The sequence below is a fragment of the Parambassis ranga genome, chromosome 15 (assembly GCF_900634625.1).
Source record: "Parambassis ranga chromosome 15, fParRan2.1, whole genome shotgun sequence".
Lineage (NCBI taxonomy): Eukaryota > Metazoa > Chordata > Actinopteri > Ambassidae > Parambassis > Parambassis ranga.
In genome coordinates, this window is record NC_041035.1 from 7,119,250 (window position 1) to 7,141,908 (window position 22,659).

Sequence of the window (22,659 nt, forward strand, 5' to 3'; positions counted from 1 at the left end):
TTTGGCACATTTCCGACGTGTGTTGATATGACGGACAGACCACACACCTGCCAACACAAGTACCTTTGCGCGTGCACGCGAAAAGCGAGGTCACATGACTCTATCCGATCAGTTTGCTGATAGTTGACCTCCACAAAATGGTCCAATAGGCACCTGATAGGCATTTCTTTTAAAGTTCTCTGCTAGATTTATGACATGAGCTAATATGTACATATGAGAGGGAATTTTAAATGTTAAAATACCTGGGCTATATCTGTTCTGAAAGACTAAAATAAATTTAACTCTGGGACCTGTACAAAAGTAACAAATGTTACGTGATATTATTGTGAAATTAGAATTCCCAGAGCTGGGAAATTACACTATTATTCTGTGTGTTTACTGCACTGATGATGAATGGTCGGCTGCCTCTGTGTGTGGACTCATTAAGTGTTTATATACACAAGGGAGCTGTGGATGAATGACCCTTCAATACCCTGAGGGGAAATTTCTGTTGCGTGAAGTACGTACAGAATATAAAGCAAATATTAGGACAACATAAGGATGCAAAAACAACACGCAGACTCTGACAGAAACCAGACGTAGCAAAGAAAAACACCTAAGCTGTTTTTTATGAGGTAACAAAACAGCTTTCTGTAACACAAAACTCAACTTAATGTGCTTCAAATGCTTTTTGGTCATTTATAACTTTTTGCATGTTGTTTATTAGTAAACTAAATGTACTGCTCTGAACAACACTTATGATAACATCCAGTGTGATAGGCTGAAAGTTCAAATGATGACGTTTTGTTGCAGATAAAGTCTTGTTAAGCATTGAAAAATATATATAATCACATCATATGTGCATATTAATCTGTTTGAATGAAGAAAAACAGAAGTGACTGCAAGTAAAAGCATTTTTTTCTGTCATGATCATGGTGTAGTTTCATATTTTAACCACCTGGTGGCAGCATTAAGTCCAAGTATCTGGAATACATATATTATTTTGCATCTCATTCTGTATATTGTATTTTGTGTATTGATCATTATTATTGTGTGAGTCTAATTACAGTAAAATATGAAAAAATTGCAGTTTTAATAAAAGGTTTGAAAATGTGCTCAGTGAAACTCCATAATGTGATGTATGCAGAACACACAATGTTTACCAATAGCTTAAACAAGGATGCACACATTTTTGTGCTCTGCAAAAAATCAATGCATTTATTAAAATTATACAATTGCTAATATTTCAAAGGACAAAAACATCAAATCATATAAACCAATTGTAAAGTAAGAATGCATGGACGTTGTTTTCAGGGAACTGATTATCCATATTCAGCTTTTTTTAAATAAAAAAAATACCCCCCAAATTCCCATAAATGTAATAGTTTTTTTATCTTTAATAACCAAACAGATTTTCACTGTATTTAATAAATGAATCTACGTCCACTGCATGATATCGCCTTCCTGAAATCTAAATGTGACTGAGCATTTGAGGTCACAGCAAAACTAATGTAATCACGATGCGATGTTGAATACAATGTTAATGTAACAACATAAAAACATTCCATAACCCATTCCATCCAAACCTGTAGGATGTGTTGATCACCAGCTGGGGGCGCTACGTCACTACACTTCCACACTTGTCGACTTTCTATCTGTTTTTTTCTGTCTTTTTTTCTAAACATGAACCTGAAAAACAATGCTGGCAACTGTTTAGAGCAGGAACACAAATCTGGCAGCACTTAGCGCAAACAAAAGGGACTAATCATCCCCCCCCACTCACACACACACACACACACACACACACTAGCAGATCAATAGGTGTTAAAGGGCTCAATCCGCAGAATAGTTCATTTCATACAAACACAGTAAGGGAGCACACAGAGCTGTGATGGATTACCTGATTGCGTCTGTGCTGGTAGAAAGAAAAGAAAAGTTAACAGGATTAAACTGCAAACAACTTTAATCATTGCTTTTAATCAGACATGCCGCTATTTTCTGTCATTTAAATGCAAATTGTTTTTCAGATTATGCCGATTTTAGCAGCTAGTGGACGTCATTTCTGTAATATAGCTTATAGTGTATCTATGGCTCTATGCCGATCCTCTGAGTGGCGAGATAACATAAGCATTCCCTGTTCAGAAACCTGTGGGATTCTTCAAACGAGAACAAAGGTGACATGTCCGGATTTAAAGTAAAGGATCCGGGGAAAGGTGTGTGAGCGGAGAGGGGGAGGGGGTGTATTTATCAAGGGCCCCTCCGGCTTGCAGCCATCGTGGGCCCTCCACCAAAATGTAGACCGACGTCACCGCTTCCGCCCTGCAACCCCCCCTCGCCCTCTCCTCCCCTCCCTCCCTCTCTCTCTCCCCCTCCCTCCCCCGGCGTCGTTGGAGCTTCTCGGCCGCCTGCAATCCAACATGGAGTAGAGAGAGATGGGGCTCTAGCGGGGCCACCCCTCGGTAACAACAGCGACGACGCGCTTTTTTACGCAAAACTGGAACCGGAGTCGTCGGTGAAAACATGCGCCTTAGGACTTAAAAACGGAGCGTGTGCCTTGTGTGTGTGTGTGAGTGTGTTTGGGGAGCGGGGAGGGGGGGAAGAGAGAAGAGAAGACAAGAGCTGGAGATTCGGCCACTAAATTGTCCGTGTGTGTGCTACGCTATCTGCTGAAGGTGATGGGGTGGTGAAGTTGTAGAAAAAAGGGGGACCTTTAGCGATCCGGAATAAGCAGCGTGGCTCCGTGCGGGGGGAAAAAGAAGAGGGGGAAAGAAGACGGAGGCGCAGCCAGTCGAAGGCAAGCCAAGAGCCGACACTCGCACAAAGGCGCAAGGGGGGATTTATGCGGAATTGGAGACGGAATCGGAGGAGCCGCGGTGAAAGAATGACGAGCGAAAAGTATGCAACCACCGTGGTACATTACCTGAGGTGAAACGAGAAAATGATAGAAGAAACACACCCAAACGAGTAAGTACCGTGCCTGAAAAGATTCCCCTGTGTGTTTCGCTGCTCCTGGTGCCTACAAGTTGGAGTTGATTGGGGGGCAACTTGGTGGAATGTGCAGCCTTAAAACAAAAAGAAAAAGTCCGCAGCTCTTTTTATGTGCGCTTTGTCATTTATTTTTTTATTTGTATGTCTTGCTTTGGTGTTTGATGCTGCTGTGTAGCAATGCAATGACAGTGCTGCTGAAGAAGAGGGTTTTAGGGCCCCCACCTCGGTGTAGACTACAGTCTTGAGAAGGCAAGAGAGAAAGAAGAGGGGTGGGAGGAAGAGGAGGAGGGGAATAAGCGTGGGTGGATCGGAAACATTTTCTGAAAGGATCTGAAGCGAGAGAGCAGGCCCTGTTGCAGTGTAACTTAGAAACTCAAACACGCCCAGAAGTTCCACCTTTTATAAACACACACACACGCACACAGCAGCCGGCTCACGCACCTTTTGTTTGTGCGTTGTCCAGTTTAAGAGAGAAAGGGAAAGAAAAAGCGGAGGGCGAACGCGCACACAGGCGTTTTTTTTCTCGCCTCATTATTCGCTCACATCTGTGTGTTTGCTTCCAACCGAAGGGGGAAGTCTCACAGGATATGAGATATCCGATATGCCTCATCCGCCATCTCTTTCTCAATCGCCCTCATTTGCATAGCCTACCGCGCTCCATTCATAAAAATACCGATTGTAAACGACGACTTGCCCCGAAAAAAACACGCGCCTGTGTGTCTTTGACTCGAGCTACCAGCGCTCGTGTGTGTGTGTGTGTGTGTGCACGGTTTCTGCCTGACGCACAGATCCGTGGATCCGGCGCTTTAGCGTCTGCGAAATGTAGCTTATAAATATATATATATAAATATAGGCTGTTCCACCGTGTAGGCCCACGGAGCTGTTTATATGGCACCCGTGGGCCTATATGGAAGCGCTGCACGCGTGTAATCTGCCGATGATCGTGTCAAAACAAACACTAAATCTTTCAAAACGGGTTGATTGTTGTCCTGTTTTTTAACGCTGGTGAACATAATACGTGCGCACAGGCACGTCAGAAACGTCTGAGTTATTGACAGCTTGTGTCAGCCTGCACGGGGCCGCGCTGGGTGGAAATGCCTGCCTTGCACATTTGTCGGTTGGGGTGGAAGGGCGAAGGGCACCGGAGGGGATGTTTGCGCTGCGGTGGCGTGACGCCGGCTCATTCATAAAAGCCCTCTAACCTTCTGCGCGTCCCCATTCATGCCTGCTGGCCGTACTCCGTTCCACGAAGCCAAGTCTCTCTGTGTATGTGTGTGTTTGTGTTTGTCCTCCCCACGATATAGAGACAGGACACACACACACACACCGTGGGCTAACCATGAAGCCACTCTTCTTTCTGCACCTAAGACTGCATTTCCTGTGGGCTGTGCTCACCTCTGCTACTAGCTGTATCTTTATTGTCTGGTTCTGACTCATGTTTCTGATAAACAGTTTCTTCTCTAATGGCGTGATGTGCAAACTACCACACAGAGGACCACTTAAAATGGGTGTAGATTAAAGATTAATTGTGCCTTGTGAAACTGTATTTTCCCCTGAGCTAGGCCTATACAAAGTCTCAGTCATATCAGCTCATTTTACACATTTTCATTTGAGCTGAATATATGTACTGTACAAAAATAATGGCTTGCAACAGAACGCATGTAAAGGAGTTAGTATAAGGCTGCATAGATTAAACAGGTGGTCGTCAGTATAGTGTGACATTTGTAAAAACACATATGGAGATATCTTTTTTTAGATCTGCATTCTCACTCTGGAACATAGTTTGTAGTCTGTTTAAAGCAAGTCTAGCTTACAATCAAACCACCAGCTCACTTACAACATGCATCATGTGCAGTCCTATAGTTTTATTTCAGGTTTATTGATTATTGATTTCTGTTTCAGTTTTCAGTTCAAGATGATTAAGAGAAACAAAACTATGACTGCATGGAACCATTTTTTACACTTTCATTGTTAGCTTTATTCTTTTTGCAAGACAATCGTCTGAGTCACTCATGGGTTACTACTTTTTTGTTGGAGTAACTCAGGCACAAAGGATATTTTCTGCATATGTGAAGCTGTTAGGTGGTGTTTCGTGATGCTTTATACAAAAGTACGCACTGTCTTATGAAATCTTATGAAATACAAATGCTTTTTACTTTTTGTGTCAAATTAAAACATCCATTACTTCCTTATTGGAACCGCCAGATTTGACAATCCACATCGGTTGTCCAACACTGTATCCTCAGTTTGGAGGAAGTGTCGCTGTGTCCTGTCCTTCTGAGGACCTTTTGTAAAAGAGCATAAGATCTCCCCCTGCACACACACAGCCACAACATGAGCAGGGCATGTATTGATCCAGTGTGAGCTGCTGCTGCAGGGTCAGCATGTGAACATTCAGTATTAGACAGGAGATGCCCAGTGACATTCAACTAAGGTCAACGTAGCATCGAAATATAATCCATCCCCGAATAAAAGAGGCGCTCATCAGCTGGCACTCACAGCAGTGAGGCGTTAGCAGGCCTGCATGTTCCCTCAGCAGGACTGTTCTGTTCCCCCCCCCACCCACACACACACACACACATTTTCCATGTTAGCAACATTTGATATTGACACTATAATAAAGCTGATAGGTGTGAAATTTCAGTGCAGTGGCAAAACAATAGGAGAAGTATAGATGAGGTTTCTCTGCTTACAACTGTCAGGAGTGTAAATGCAGCAGCCAGCTTGATGCTGGCAGAAAAGTTGGTATATGTTAACGATAGTTTAGTTTTTACATCCATCAACCTTGACATATATACTACATTTCCCACAATACTGTGCTCCTGGATGCCTCAAATACTGTCAGCTGTCCACATAAGTGGTAAGATTGCTGAATCTGTATGGTCAGTGCAGGCCTGTAGTCAAATGAGTGTCAAAGTATAGCTATCATACCTGAAATCAAGCCTGGGTGAGTTGGCCTTACTTTTACAATATTAGAGTGGCTATATCCAGATACATATGTATAGTTCATGTGAGGATACAGAAATAATTGGCATAAAGTGATTTTAGCTGCATGTCACATTCATATAATCCACTAACACATGCAACTTGTGTTCACAGATGAACTTCCTTTGCAGACCCTTGGCATTTTCTCTCTCTTTCTCTGTACTCCCCCTCACACACACACACACACACACACACACACGCACATCATGTGGAACAGATCCTTTTTCACAGTGTTTCCTGTGTTTTACAGAGAAGCTCATCACTGGTTGCTATCCGGAGCCTTTATATAATGGCCTGAGCTGTTTATATCGAGACACCAAACAATGGACCCGTATTGTTAGCCTGTTTTTTTACTAATCTCTGCTCATCAGCTGACTGGATGACCAAGATTATAATAGCTGGAGTTTTCATTTACTTGACTGTGTGTTTTCGCCTTGTCACACCATGTATACAACAATCTGCCGGGCCGCTTACTGAAAACTCACATTCTTCTCAGCTTCTTCAGTCAATGAACTCCGTGAACTTTGATGTCTTCACACAACAGTTCACATTTTTTTACTTGAATGAACACACAGAGTATATTATGTGATCTACAGTGTGTTTATGTAGATTAATACGGCTGCACTGCACATTATGTTCACTGCTGCTTCAGCTCATTATACTTTCTTCTTACTTTCTTTTTCTCAGGTTAAGATAATTTTATATACCATATATATATATATATATGAAGCTTTATCTAGGTTGTGATAGTTTTTGCAGCATTTGTTGTTCAGGGGTATTTTTGCTATGTTTTTTGCTTCAATGGGTCCTTCTAGGAAACTATTACTATTTGAATTTAAGTATTTTTCATGTAAAAAATGTTTTAACTATTCCCGCAAAGGTTTAACAGAGACAAAGAATATTTCAGATAAACCGAAAGTAGAACTATGAAACATTGCGGCCTGTCATGTGTAGCAGTAAACATATCGGCATATTTAGAGTAAGGAAACCCTCTAAGAGAACAGACTTCCCAGTGTTCCTATGCAAATTATTTTCAGTTGGTGTGGAGCTGTAGGAGCACTATTGGTGACCGAATTATAAGATAAAGCATTAACATCTGACAGTTTATGTAAATGACAACAACTTGTTTAAACTGCAGTGGACATCGATTCGTAGATTCAGAGAGAGAGGAATAGGAAGTGATCGCTTACAGTTGGCCTCCTAGTCTCACTAAAGCCTAAGAGGATATGAGGCATTATTGAGGGTCTTGGTTGGTTTTTCAGTTGCCTGTAAGAGGTTTAGAAGTAATCAGCTTTAACTAAAGTTTTAGATGAAGGAGCCGTGTTAGAGTCAAAAGCTTCTGAGTATTAAGGTTAGAATTGGGTTCTGGAATGTTAGTAATGTGTTGCACATGTAAACATTGCACAGTTTTGGAACCTTCTCCTATAGAGAATCTCTAACCAAGTCAAACAGTGTATCGCTTTACTCCCATTTTTATTTTCTTTTTTGTTTGAATGCAACATGTTTTTCATGCACCAAAGTCAATAATCACACATAGGTCTGGACTCGCGTTGTGATTGGACGGTTGCATATAGGGTGTTAACAGCCCTCTGCATGCCAGTGACCTCTCTCACATCAGCTCACTCACCCGCCCTCATTCACACCAGCAACCAGAGTCTTGTGCTGCTCAAACATGTGAGTGTTCCATATAAGTGCATCTGATTGACAGAAAGCCGATCAAACTTCCCCTCAGGAGCCTCCAGTGTCAATAGTTGTGAATGAACTCTCTTCCCCCTCCCTCTCTCCCTCCCTCTTCCTCCCTCTCTCACAGTCTCTGTCCCTCCCTCCTCTCTTTGTCTGAATGAAAGCCAAAAAGAACAACATTTTTAGTTCAGGCTGCAAAAACATTCATTCATGCACGTACTGACACATGTGGCAGGAAGCTAGCATGCACAGACACCAGGAGCAGCTCGGAGTTTCGGTGTCTTGCCCAACGTTTGATACATCACACATTTTTACCCACAGATTTGATCAGTTCCTCCTCATTGTTCCTCCTTTGCACCCGATACACACCGGAAATGGACACAACTTTACAACAGATGATGATAAAATATGGATGCATTTAAGAAACATAGCAACAAAACAAGTCAGACATATGAAGTCATGTTTTATTATTTATGGCAAGAAATGATCATGACTGTGTGCTGCTTCTCTGTCACTTCCTGATTGCTGCTGACGGACTGTGCCCTGTGTGTGTGGACATACAGTGGGGTGTGTGTGGTTCTGTTGATCAGTCAGGCGCGGCCAGTCATTCCTTATCAGAGGAAGTATGGCCACCCTTATCACACATGGTTGGGCTGCCCTCACTGGCCCTTTTATCTGTCACACATGAGCTGGATTCCAGACCTGATAATCGGCCTGCTTTCTAGCCCCCCTTTACTGTTTTATTGCAATATTGTTACACACAGATCACATCAGGTATTTTCAGGATCTGATGTCTGAGGTGTGCCTCTTTTATGGTATACGCTGAATAATTATGTTGCAACAGTTTTGTGGACAAGGTGTAGAAATCAAAGGACAAAGCAGTGAATATATTCACTCTGGTTTCACATCTGGCTTTTGTCTTCTGTGGAAACAGAGGCAATCAGCGTTTGTCACAGATTTTAGGTTTTATCACCCCCAGCTTTAATTGACTCTAATAGAAACATAACACCCGGTAGTTTTAGTACATCTCTGTCAGAAGCTCTATTAAAAATAGAGAAAATACAAGTTTCTGTTGTAACATAGACCCACTGTCCCCCTTTTTTTGTGACGTGACAATTCACAGTTCTGCTGTGAACATGGAAGCGTAGCACCTTTGCTTGTGCGCCATTTTATATCTGTGAGTGAATGACTCCAGTAGGCCTAATGAAACTGTTGGTATGTTTACATACCAGGCTGTTGAATTTGGCGCTGTGAGTAATTGTCGTGATAAACCGCTGTACTGCAAGTCAAACAAAAAAAAAACACTGACTGGGATACGGCCTCTCAAAAGAAGTAGAAGCTGACACTCCCTGCACCTTTGACCCGATGGCTCGTATTAAACCAGAAAAGTACGTGATCCATGCTTATCAAGGAGGCATTCAGCTCTCACATATCTTCTGAGTCATCGCTCGACTTTACATCCCTATTCCACCTCAAAGAGAGAGCGTGCTAATGCAGTCTGAGCACATGATGATTATAAATCACCTGGAGCACACTTTTCTTGGTCAAATATTGGGCAAGCATGTTTGAAAACAGTGTGTCAGGTTAGATGTGTTAATGTTGCATAGATTGGTGATTATAAATAAAGTTTTCTCACACTAGGTGTCACAGTCCTTTTTTCAGCATCAGTACCTCATTGCAGCACAGACAGAATTAGATTCACAGTTCCCAAATGTGTGTGTGTGTGTGTGTATTTGTGCCAGAATGTGTGGTCACTCCCAAGTGTATTAAAGTAGAGCGTTGCTGCTGGTTGTGGCTGTCTGTGTGTTCTGGCCACAGATTATGGGACCTGTCGGCAGACGGGGCTCTAAACATGGGGTCACAAGACAGCCCAAAATGTGACAAGTTCATCTCAGAGAGCTGATAGCTGGTATCGTGTATCTTAAAGCACATGTGCTTATATAGCACAGAATTTGCAGTTATTTCTGTATGTGGGTGGCCTGTATGTGGGGTTCTGTATGTGTCATGTGTGTCTTTGACTCATATTGTGGCAGCAGTATGGATTTTGAGAACAGAACATTTTCCAGTTTCAGAACTGCTGTGAAAGTGGAAATATTTTTACTGAAAATTATGACGACGGCTGAATTATTACAAAATGAGCAATGTTTGCTTTCTATCCCTGCCCTGTAGTTCAAGCTAAATTCAGAGATAGATTACTAACATAATCCAAGGACGTGGCTACTCACATGACCACTGATGGCAAAAAAAGCAAATATTTCACTGATTATCTAACATTGATCCGTTCAAATAGAGGATATACTTTGAAACTTGTTGATGTGTTGATATCCCTGCATATAATCTGGTCTAATCTAGCAGTATGTGGCAACAGTTTAGAGTTAATAATTCATTAATTATTATAGAAAATCCATTAGTCACCTGTCCACCCCTTTAATGATTGTTAGCATTTTGAGCTGCAGCGTTCTAGTCTGCTTGCAGATGGTAAATAAAAACACGTCAGTGCCATTTCTATTTTGAATTTGTATTATTCCTTATGTTGCTTTTCAAGTTTCCCATGTGTCAAAGTACAGCCTGAATGACTTATTGCCCACACCCTTTGTGGTTTGACACGACAAATGAAAAGCCCACAAACTGCACAGCTAAAGCTCTAAGTGTATCTTCAGCATAACAAACCTTTAATTTCTGAATGGAGGGGGAAAAAGTCTCATTTGAGAGAGTGTGTTTTACACAAAAGCACAAACCTTGTGGGTGAATCTGTGGTTACTTTTCTGTACGTGTTGTTTGTCTGCTGTCAGTCAGTCTGTCATTCAGTCAGTTTTATGAATGTGTGTGGGTGGGAGCTGGGAAACCAGTTTTGCCACCTGTGTGTGTGTGTGTCTGTGTGTGTGTTCATTTGTACATCAAATCCTTGGGACTGTCTGTAAGCTAATTATATAACAACACCTCTCTCATTCACTCCCACTCAGCCTGTCTCCCTCCCTGTATCTATCGCTTTCTTCTCATCCCATCCCTTCATCCCTCTCCCACACACACACACACACACAGAGTATAGCACCAATGGAATATACAGAGGTACATCCTGTTATTGTCAGATCATTCGTGAGGGTTGCGACTGTGTTCATTGTGTCCCTGTGAGGGTGGTGGCTGTCATGCTAATGCTTGAGAATGTCATGTATTTTACTATTCAACCTCCAGTGTATTGTTGTATGCCTCAGTTTTTTGCCATGTATTGTTGTGAGCTGCCATCTAGACTAAACTGCAGCTGTCTTATCTGTCGGTTTGTACGGTGTGTGTCTGATCAAGGCTCCACCGTTGTCTCAGCGAATGTGAATCTATCGCTGATATATTGTGTAAGAGGTCTTCCAATAGGTCTTCTCAGATTCATCTGTTAATGGATTTTTGTTGTCCAGGGAATTACCAGGAATCATTAACACAGGGTTATTAAGGTTGATATTGACATATGGGAATTGATGTATTGTTATTGATTGCCCAGGCACCTGTATATGTTTTAAAAAAAAATAGAAAAAATGCCCAATATTATGTAAATAAATTGATTATTTTAAGTGGACAGAAGACAAATGGTGGTTTGGCTTGATAAGGGACCTCTTTAGTTATCTGACCATTTTGTCGTTTTATCATGGTGACAGTAGACAGGAAATGTAGAGAGAGGAAAATATAAAGTGATACGACTGAAAGCGGTTAGATTATTGGCACAGGCCACTAGATAAACATTTTTCTAATTGCAGTAGGGCCTTTCAGGAACGTATCTAGCAGAGGTGCTAAGCCAGGTTGTCTTGTCTCACAGTCAGTTTAGTTAATAGATGATGGTTTACGCCTCTAGCAGTTATGTAATCGAGTATCTTGAGGAAGTTTTGAACGCCACCAAAAAGATAACCTACGTTTACATTGAAGTTTGAGGTTGTGTGTTTCCATGCTGACTTGTCCTGATACAACACCTCCCACTTCGACGCAGCAAGGACCAGGCAAAGTCGTGACTTGCGACGCCCTCAAACAGTCTGCCAGAGTGTGAATCCAGCTCTATAATAAACTGCTGTGGCATTAACACACACTGAGTTTACTTTTCACAAGCAGAAACTGGGCAGAAATGTTAGAAGAATTTTAGTAGCCCAAATTCTTTGTGTTAATCATAAAAGTTTACAGACAAGATAGTAATGCGATCTTGTCTCTTTTGGTTTTACAGTGGAAGGAAGTGGTTTCTTTCTCTGCATTTGACATCTCACCACATGCAAGCAAACCGGCCTGTACAGCAGCAAACAGGAAGCTGATAATGACTTATACAGTTTTTTTTAATTTAAATTTAGCTGCCTAATTTATTTAAATAATGTAGTGTAAGCAGTCGGAAGGTTTTCATTGGGTTTTGTGTCTTGTACATAAGAGGAAGTATCAGGAAGGTGTGTTACATGGATGCGAGGTACAGCCTCTCCAAAAACACCTTTATGGATTTTAGCATGCAAAAACCTAAATTGCAGTTATAATAATAGTAATTGTTCTCTTTTCCTCTCTGTCCAGTGACAGCTACATCGTGCGTGTGAAAGCGGTGGTGATGACGCGGGACGACTCGAGCGGCGGCTGGCTGGCTCAGGACGGGGGCGCTCTGAGCAGAGTGGGTGTGTGCCGCCTCCTGCCGACAGAGTTAGCACCCACGTTGGGCTCCAGCAGCTCCCAGTTCCTCATCCGTGGTGAGCGGGACAAACAGGTAACAACAGAAACACACACGCTCACACATATTCGTACACACATCAATAAACACAAATAACCATTGGCTTGTGTGCTGGATACACAGGTCATCCTGGACTGTCCTCTAAGGAAGGATGTGGTGTACACCATAGCAACGCCCACGTTTCACCATTGGAAGGTGGAGGACAGGAGGTGCGGCCTGTCCTTTCAGAGCCCAGCTGATGCCAGAGCTTTTGACAGGGGGGTACGGAAAGCAATAGAGGATCTGGCTGAAGGTACGGGGTGCCAACTGTCCGAACACCTTTTACTGAGAGAGGGAGAGGGAGGCAGCTGGTACACACAGAGGCTAAATAAGTCTAGATTCACATTAGACTCATGACTGTCTGTCCTGCCAAACTTCAAACTCATATCAAAACAATTATGGTTCAGTGTGCATGTCGTGAGGAACTGCTGGCAGTTATGGGCATATGATGTAACACTCTCTGATTGGTTGAAGTTATGCCATGATAAGTCATCAAAACAACTGGCATGTTTGCAATTTGTATGTTTTCCTAAGTGTAGGTAGGCTGTACATAAAGATAAGAACACCCATAATAAAGTTGTTGTTGTTTAAATCACAACACAATCCACAGGTATAACCAGTTCGTCCTGGTGAGGAAATGAATGAAGGTGGAGCATGTATCTTAAAATAGATGGAAAAAAATGTCTGATAAGGACAGCACAAGGAAGAAGAGCTGAAAGCAGACTGACTTATCATATCAAGAAATACATTAAATTGATGGATTCAGTGACACTGAAGGCGGAAGACATGACAATGAGGTTTGGTTGTGGATTACAGATGTTTTTGCAGATCGAATATAATTCTTGTTTTTCTTTCTGCAGGCTCCACAACCTCCTCCACAGCACTCCAGAATGAGGGCGAGCTGGGCGACGATGACGTCTTCACTGTAAGCATGTTACTTCTTTCATCAACAGTGACTTCCTCTTTATTTACTGCAACTGCAAGAAACCTCCCTACAAAGCAAGGTGTTGATAATAAATAAAGAAAATGGACGCAGTGGTTCATTTGTCACCTCTGTTAAATGGAGTTATCACAGAGTAGGAGGGAGCTGTTGATGATGACTTTCACATGGCTGCATTGATACTTGAAAATCAGCTGTTCGGGTTTTCATCTCCTGTGCATCAGTACAAGTTACAACGTACTTCCACTTCAAAAAGTCCCAATTCACTTATGATGTCATAGGGGGACGAGTTCTGCCAGAAAATGCAAAGAAAGGGGCGGGGCCAATAGCCATTTGTTAGGATTTAAAGCTACAGACACCAAAATTGTTTGGAAAAGGGTTAAAAGCAGGGGTATTTAAACTGAAACTTGGCAGATTCCTGAGACATGTAAGACATACATTAATTTAAAGAGTGTTTTATAACCAAATGGTCTGCTCTAGAAATGTATCTCTGCCTCAAATGAGGATAAATTAACTCTTTTTGGCAAAAACTAAATCTAGGCGTTTTACAAAAGATCAAAAAAATTGCTGCTGTGTTGTGAAATGCTGCCTGTGGCCTGCAAACAAACTTTAACCTGGACTTCCTGGATCGGTTTTATTGCCATCCAATGCAGTCCACAGCATTGTTTAAACACAGGTCTGCTCTTGGGCATGTTTTGACTGCTGCAGTCACCCTGTCCTGGTAATCAAACTACACATAAGCACCCTCAATATTCATCACTGAAAGCACTCTGAGGTCTTTCAGTGATGCCCTTCAGGACTTCTCCCTCCCCGTCATGTAAACCTGCCATAAAGTGTGTGTTTGTCTCTACCTTAAGTTAGACACACATATACGCTCTTACTGTAATCTGACACCAGCACCAGCAGGCAGGGTCAGAAGGTCACTTCCTGTATCCCACCCGCTCCCTCTCTCCTGGTGACACTCCCCTCCCTTCACTCTCTCCACCCTCTTGGTCAAATAAGAAGAACAGCCACCAAACTAGCAGCTAGCAGCTGTTTCCCAGCTTAGTGCAGGGCCGGTGATTTACGAGAGGAAGTGCCTCGTGGTTCATCTTTGACTTGAGCTGTCTGTAAGGGCCAAGACTAATAGGTGCTCTGCTGGGAGTGTACAGCCACCACAGAGATGCATACAAACACAGGGGGAGGAGTTTCAAGACTCCAAAGCTCACATGCATTCCAGTTAGAACTGAACACTCACAATGAAACAAAACAGTGAGATAGCTTCGGTATTTCCATTTCCCTCGCGGCCTAATATAAACTTTTTTTAAGAACAAGGCTCACCCTGTTCAGTGCATGAGTCCAACGAGCACCAACAAAGGCCGACTGAAGAAACATTGTGCATTGCCTCATGTCTGCTTTTAAAAATTTGTACTTGAACACACCACAAGATTACAGCCAGCAGACCTACACATACATTTGTCTGCATGAATGGAAACACTGGTTTGTAGTCTGTATTTGTAATCCAAAAAACACAGTGGAACGCCTAAAAAAACAAGTCAAATGCCTCCTTATGCACCAAGGTGCCACTTTATTAGGTAGTAGGTACATGTAATAAAACACTTTATAACGCTGTATAAAACACTGACTGGTTTCTATAGGTGTTGGTTCAACTGTAAGCCGGTGTAGTGGTAAGGTTGAATTGCATACATCTCGTATATGCCAATAAGAAAAGCACCTCTCTGCAGTTACAGACACATCCCCTTGCCCTAAATTACAGAGAATCCTGTGCTTTTATACAAATCTATAATTTTACCCTCTTATCAATCAGGTTGACAGAAAGCGATGGCTGAAGCTTTGGGAAGTATTAACTGGAGAGACATCTAGCCTAGTAGTAGCCTAGTATAAATGTCTTGCAGCATCCCATAAAAAATAAAAAGCTCACTCCTTTCCTGGACTAGACAGTCAAATATTGCCGTCCTGCGCGTGTCCCTCTTATCCCGCATTATGACCTTTCCTAAAGTTAGCAGTGGTGGCTGCAAAGTTTGTGAGGTGGGTAGTCGCGGACAGGGGGAAATGCTGCAGCAGATTTACAGCTTTTGCATTGGGGGGCTGGAGGGGCTGTAAGAGGGGACCCAGGATGGACATACTTCCCTAAATGATTCCTCGTTCACCAAACCTAAACTTAACCCAAGCCTTCCTCTGTCCCTCCCTTCAGCACGTCCCCTCTCTCTCTCTGTCTCTTATTTTGGCTTATTCACAACAGGGGGAGTGAAGGCTATTGAAGCAATTCTGAGCTCATCCCAGGAGAGCGAGACAGGCCTGTTGAAGGATGTATCCTCCCGAGCTTTGAGTCAGGACATGTTTTGTGTCAAAAAATAACTCGAAATGCCCTCTGTCCAGCCTTGGACCAGAATATATAGAGAGAGGATGTCCAGAAATAAAAACTCTCCCCCTCAACTCCTCCTTTGTCTCTCTCTGGTGCAGCTTGCAGCAGATCGTCTGGCCTGTGTTTTGAATTAGTTGCAGCCATGGAGGCCAGAGACTGGCTTTAAACCGTATCAGCCCCCCCTCCCCAGTAATGGCTTCTCCAGGGGGGCGGGGCCAGGAGCGGAGGCAGCATGTTATGTTATTTTTGGCCGGCTGCTCTGAGGGCTTTGTAAGAAAGCTGGGGGAAATTCTCAGCATGGCGGTATCCATGTGGGGAGCAGGATATAATAGGGATAGCTTCAGCAGACAGACAGACACACAGACAGCAGATCTGGGTCATAACTCCAGCGTAGAGTTGGTTTTTGGCTTGTTGGAGTGCCAGGTGTCTGAGTTAAAATATCATCAGCTTCATAAAGTTTGAGAATACGTTTGTCAGGAATCCTGGGGGGTGATAAGTTGTCTGCTAGTGAGCCATGGTTCACACTGAGGAACAGCGCTGGTTTTGTTTTGGCGTTCATAATACAGCTCCGAGTGCTTGAAAATATTGTCATGTAAATACATTTTGTTTTCCTGAGAAAAAAATTACATTTTGTATCACCAAGATGGAACAAAACAAGCTCGCTGGAGACATGCATGAAGCCTGCAGTGTAATATCAGCTGTGGTTTCTCAGCGGCCCTGTCATGTGACGGGTCTTCTGCAGTATAGTGGGTCAGAAGATGCTGACCCACATGCTGCATGCTAGCTTGCAAAAAGTGTGACCAGCGAGAGGAGCACATGGCACTTTTTTCTGACATATTAAAGGGTTAATACACACATAGTCTAAGGCTTAGCTTTGCTAAAGGACATTTCAACGTTGTCCAGGAGGACAGCGGTTCATATCATTGAGCTACAAGCGCTGCTCTCTGAGGCACGTATTTCCTTTAGGCTTTCCAGTAAACACTGAAGAGAACTGGGAACATTTGAATAGCTGGAATCAAAACTTATCTCATCTGTTTTGTGCTGTTCAAGTATTTTTTTTCATGATATGAACTCACAACAGCACAAGGGGGAAAAAGGAAGCACAGAAACCTCGCAGCTGTTGCAGACAGAAGACGGTCATGAAAAAAAAAATACTTTACTTTGGCAGACAAGCTGTTGACTTCTTATGACCAGTGTGTGTTTTTGTTCTCACATCTTATTACTGCATACACAAAGGCGACCTGCAGTCTTTTCAATGGGCCAAACACATTCCGAATATTTGCTCCATCGTATGAGTGAGATGACATGATAAGACGGGAGGAGTCCTGACCTTCCTGTCAGCCTGTGCCCACTGAGGCTGACACCCAGTGTGTGCCTGTCTGAAATGTGTCTGTCTGAGGGCTGCACGGCAGCAGCGGCAGCCCGGCTGTCTTGTGTCTGGCCAACGTTTGAGTTGGAATGAAGCCCTGACAGCCTTTAGCGGAAGGGGGACAGGATACTGTTCACACACATACACACACATACACACACACAGAGCGGTGGAAAAGGGAGAGGTAAAGGTGGAATGTGGAGAAAGTGTGAGTGAGGGAAGGAGGACAGGTTGTTGGGGAGGGGTAAAGATGGAGAAGTAGAGGCCAAAAAGGGTGATACTGTGAATGCAGAAAACTTTCCACATGACATCCCTTGGCTTTTATGTCACCATAGAAACCCGCTTCACTAGAATTGCCATAAACTAACTCAATCATAAGCAGTGAATCGAATCATGATGGTAGGTGACTGTAGCCCAAAGTTTACCTCACGTACAGCGACACAAACATGGATCAACAAAGCTCATGCTTCCTGTTTTTCCAATCAGTGCCTGCGCCGACGCTTCCTGTTTTTGTTTCCCCAATCACGGTGTCCTCTCTGCATTGACTATGTTGTTTGGCGCATCAAATCAGAAAGCAGCTTTTTTCAGCCAGCATCCTGTGTTTGTTTGTCCCCCTTCAGAACACAACAGACAGCTCATCCAACTCCTCCCAGAGACTGGAGAGCTCCCTGCAGCCGCTCGAGTCCTCGCCCCTTCCTCAGAGACAGTGCAAGCTGGGACATCGCCATGACCTCCACGACCCCTACCGGCTCTCAGACCACTACTACTTGGACCAGGTGAGGCAGAGAGCTTCTGCTTATACCACATAGAAATAACTTTTCTTCCTTGGTATGATATATTTGTACTGTTTCCTCACTCTGGTTTCTTTTTTTTCTCTGTTCAGCCATTGCCCCGGATTCACCGCCATGTCACCTTTGAGGATGAGGAAATCGTCCGGATCAACCCTCGGGAGCGTAGCTGGGAGAGAACCACTGAGCGCCACCATGGACGCCACCTGGATCGTCCCTGGCTCACTGGTTACGAGGACTACCGCCACGCAACTGTGCGTGACAAATTTATCCAACCAGAGAACGAGTCCTATGTCCACTTCGCCAAACCAGAGGCACAGAAGCACGACTATACCTACCCTCTGGCACCATCCATGTCGCCCTCAGACTCAGACTCCACTCTTGGACCCTTGACCAATAAGGGCCATGGTGGTGGCTCATACCGCCATGGTCTCCCGGTTGTCTCCACCCAGCCTCGCTCCTTTCTCCCGAGCTCCCCCCCTTCCACCAATGGCGGAAAGGGGCGGAAAGAAGACAGAATGGAGCGTGCTCAGTGTGAGCACTGTGGTGAGCCCTTTTACATCTCCGACAACCGGAGAGGCCGGTGCCAGGATGCCCCGGACCCTGTGCGGGCGTGCATCCGGCGGGTCAGTTGCATGTGGCTGGCAGACACCATGCTCTACCACTGCATGTCTGACCCGGAGGGGGACTACTCGGACCCCTGCTCCTGTGACGGGGGTGACGGCAACGGGGGCGGCCGCCTGGGAACGCGCTGGTTAGCCCTGCTCGGCTTATCATTGGTGGCGCCGTGCCTCTGCCTTTACCCACCTCTCCATGCTTGCCACAGGATGGGGCTGACGTGCGGCTGCTGTGGAGGCCGACACAAGGCTCTGAGCTGAGCAGCGGAGCTCCAAAATCTCTCCACATAAACCTAAACCCAACGCAGGCACAGGGAAAGGGAAGGATGAGGGGAACACACGGAAGGGACAAGTGGTCATGGCTGCTCACGCTCTTGCCTTGGTTTTCTCTGGGTTTCTCAAATTCCAGACACTGAAATAAGCCAAAAACAAACAGTTGGTGCATTTTCTAAACGGCCTGGGAAAATAAGCTCCCCCTTATGGCAGACAGTTCTCTCAGCTCTCCACGTGGCCATTTCTGTTTCTAAGTGAGAGCACTCTTTTTTTTCAGGGGGCCTTTTTTTTTATAGCTGACCTATATGTCATGTATCACATATGCAGGTACTTTATATTGTTATATTTGTACACTGACTCGGCGTCAAAGAACTTGAATTGTTTCTTTGTTCTTTATTTTTTTTCTCTCCTTTGTTGTATGCGTGGCCATTTTTGTTTATATTCATATTCCAATATCAGGCCTGCTCAGCTCAACTCCAACTACAAGAAAAATCAGACACTACACCTCTTTGCGTGTGTGTGTGTGTGTGTGTGGATGGCGTATGTGCGTGCTTCTGATGTGCTAGTCTGTTGTCTGTTCGGCAGGTTTATAGTAAAGCTCATGTATATAGTCTACATAGCACTCTACCACCAACATCTTTGTTCACGGAAACAAACGTGGTACTCATCTTAATCCTCTTCTAATAACCCAAAGATTCATATTTTTATCCTATTTATTTTCTCACCGAATTGATCTACCAGCAAGAAAAAAAAAAAAAGGGTGCTGGGTTGTGATTCACTCACTGCACGAGACGGTGCTTATAAGTCGTGCTACGGTCCTCTAGCATCCGTCTCCCTGCTCCATTATTTCAAATAGTGCCTAAAAGAAATACCTAAACCAGGAACCCACAGAGTCTTATGATTCCAGTCAGATTTTTTTTTTGGCTTATTTTACTCAACATACACTTGAAGCAGTGTGAGACCTCCTCGTCTTCTGCCTGCGCTCCATGTCGTGTCGAGGACTGAAAGAATCAATCAGAAACCGTTAAAATTGGTGCCTAATGCCTTAAAACATGGAGTCTCTCCTGACCCGTCTTTCTGAAGATGTCTGCTATAATGAAAAGCGTGAGCGTGGTTACGGCTCAGAGCAATCCAGCCTCACAACATTCAACTCTTTTAAAGTTGGCTTAAAGTATTTTTGTAATAAAAAGGAACTCTTCAAAAAAGGTTCTTGTTTAAGGACTGGAGGAGTTTGCCTGCGATGTACAATCACCACTCCCCCTCCTAAAAGCATCGTCCTCTGGTAGAGCCCACCGGGTCACACATGTGGAACAGCTCAGCCCCCAACTAATGGTGATCTGAAAGGTTTCATTAATCAAACTATTTTAAAACGTCTAACATCCCTTAAAAGACATATTTATTCAAACCAACATTGGACTTCTTTGAGGTCACTAAAAACACGCTGGTTAAATGTTGTCATCGTTTCCACTTAACTGGTGAAAGTAACCATACACAGCGTACGATGTGTAGGTGTGCTGCTGGAAGTATGCACATGAAATTAACCCACATGGAGGAGCCGATTAGCTTAGCACCGGAAACAAGGGATTACGTTTGTGTATATATATGTATACAAAGGTTTGTGTGTCACACCATTTTCTTTGTAGAGCATAGTGACTTCCTGAAATTGGTGGTGAGGAGAGACATTTCCCCGTGTTTCCACTCATTATGCTAAGCTAATTTAACTCCTCCTCTCAAAATATGTTGTTGAAACTAGAAGACTTAACTTGAGAAACAACTTGCTGAAACTACATATGACTGGTGTGTGCTCTTCTTCTTCTTCTTCTTCTTCTTCTCAGTCCCCCCCCCCCCCCCCCCCCCCGTTCATGCTATATTTGCTAAATCATCAGGTGTCTCAACTCAGTGAAGGGGGGGTGTTAAAGTCTGCTCATTCAGAGTGTGTGTTGGCAAAAGAGGTGAGGGGGGGAGCAGGGGAGGACACAGTCCTTTCTACCTGCCTGTGTCTGCTCTTTGAGTGACACCGCAGCCGGCCAATCACACCGCCCTCACACCTACAGCACACAACACTAAACATGGCGCCGATTGTGCCGATAGCAGGTGGCAGCATCGGGGGTGTGATTAGAAACACAATAAGCTTTTTTTTAAAAAATAAAATGAAAGCAGGACATCATTTGGAAAAGATGAGGAGTCTAAAAAAAAACATCCATCCTTCATTGTTTTGCTAAGGAAATGTCACTTAGTGTAGTTAAACTACAGAATGTCTGAGGATGTCCTTTTTCCTCCCCTGGTTGTGTCTGTTTCACACATCCTGCAACCGTGTGCCGGTTTGTGCGTCCTTTAAATGTGTTTGTGAATGCCACATCCCCTACCGCTCCAGCCACCTGATCCAGATCTACTGGGATCAGCCGAGTATGCCATCACATACTGACACCTTTCCAGTAGAATCAGATGCTTGGATGATGTGGTGCATCAGGGACAGGGCCAATCAGATTGGAAAATGTGTGTGTGTGTGTGTGTGTGTGTGTGTGTGTGTGAGAAAGAGAGAGAGTGCATGTGTGTTTAATCTTCTATCTCTGTCTTGTCTTGGTGTTTGTCCTCACGTCAGAGCCATTTACAAGTGCCTGAACACATCCTCTTTATCTCCTTGTTGTATTTAAATTGAAAAATTAAAGAAATGACTCCCTGTATTGAATTAGACCCATTTTTTTACGCTTAGTATTTTTACCTCTGTAAAAAAAAGAGCAAAAATTATATTATATATATCAAGTGTATGTTGTACATTTTTATTTCTATTTTTTTTTTAAATAACTGTTTCTAACATGTACGATGGATGTAGCTCTTGCTTTTCGAGAAGGAACAGGAAGTACTTTGTAGATACTGAAGGGTGGCCAGGTCTGTGAGAAAACTAAAGTGAAATGTGTGTCTTACCTTCCGCCTCCAATAAAATGAAAGAAAACAGTGAAAACACAAATGAGTCGGCTGCTTAATTTTAGTCCCGCCTGGTGGACACACACTTCCCCATATCAGCTATAATAAAACCCCCATGTAGACTGCTTTACATTCACCCTTTTCTTGAAATGTAATGTAACTAAGATGTGGTTCGAAAATTTAGAATTGACAATTGGATTTGTGTGTCCACATACAGACACAGCCTTGTAATCTGAACATAACCCCAGTCCAGTTTTTGTTTCGGTTGATTCACAACTAGTCATTTAGCTTAAAATTATAGCTTCCTTTAATCGGTGTGAATTGCCACTATATATTTCTACATGGCCTAGTCTCCACCACTGAGTGCTGCTGTAGTTTTTGTAATAGAAAAAAATGTTGACCTGCAGGGTGTGATGGAGGAAAAGGTCCTCGCTCACCCTAAACATGCGGTATATTTGCCATTACTTTGAAACATAATATTCCTACCAAGTTGCTAATGGAAATAAAACGGTGCATCTTAAAAGTTGGTGTGTTTCCCCACCACTTTTGAGCCCTTTACTAAGTTTACAAGCTGTTAATACTGCTAATAACCCCAAGTATGACTCACTTTCTGTACATATAATAGTGTGACATTTCAGCTTCTGTATTTTTGCTGCAGCATCACTTCCTGTGGTAAACCTGAGAAGACAGTTCAGAGCATAATGACTTTGTTTAGACTGTTCAAGTTTTTAAAACTAAGAAAACAAAGAAAAACACCAGCAAGACCAGTCTCGTTCTCTTCAAGATGTCTTTCCCCGGCTGCCTCCCTCCTCAGCAGGAACATGTGATAGCCATCGAGGACGTCGAGCTGTTTCACTCAGGATGTCTCTGGAAAAGCATGTGGGCGATAATGATGGAGCTCGAGAGGGAGAAAGAGAAAGAGAGAGGGGAGGGGGAGGGAGAAAAGAGAAGAGAAAGAAGGTCCCTGAGGGCTTTTGGGGGCCTGCTAAGCAGCTCAACGGCTGCAAACAGCATCACAGTCCACATGTGC

At 43.5% G+C, this 22,659-nt stretch overlaps 1 protein-coding gene across 1 annotated transcript; it reads left to right on the forward strand.

The window, feature by feature from the left end:
• Positions 1–2,362: 2,362 nt before the first annotated feature.
• Positions 2,363–21,634, forward strand: spred2b (sprouty related EVH1 domain containing 2b). The gene is made up of 6 exons (XM_028423037.1): positions 2,363–2,943; positions 12,163–12,349; positions 12,437–12,605; positions 13,213–13,277; positions 17,647–17,802; positions 17,910–21,634. The coding sequence occupies exons 1-6, from the start codon at positions 2,918–2,920 to the stop codon at positions 18,690–18,692; spliced, it is 1,386 nt and encodes a 461-aa protein (XP_028278838.1). The 5' UTR covers positions 2,363–2,917; the 3' UTR covers positions 18,693–21,634.
• Positions 21,635–22,659: the final 1,025 nt, after the last annotated feature.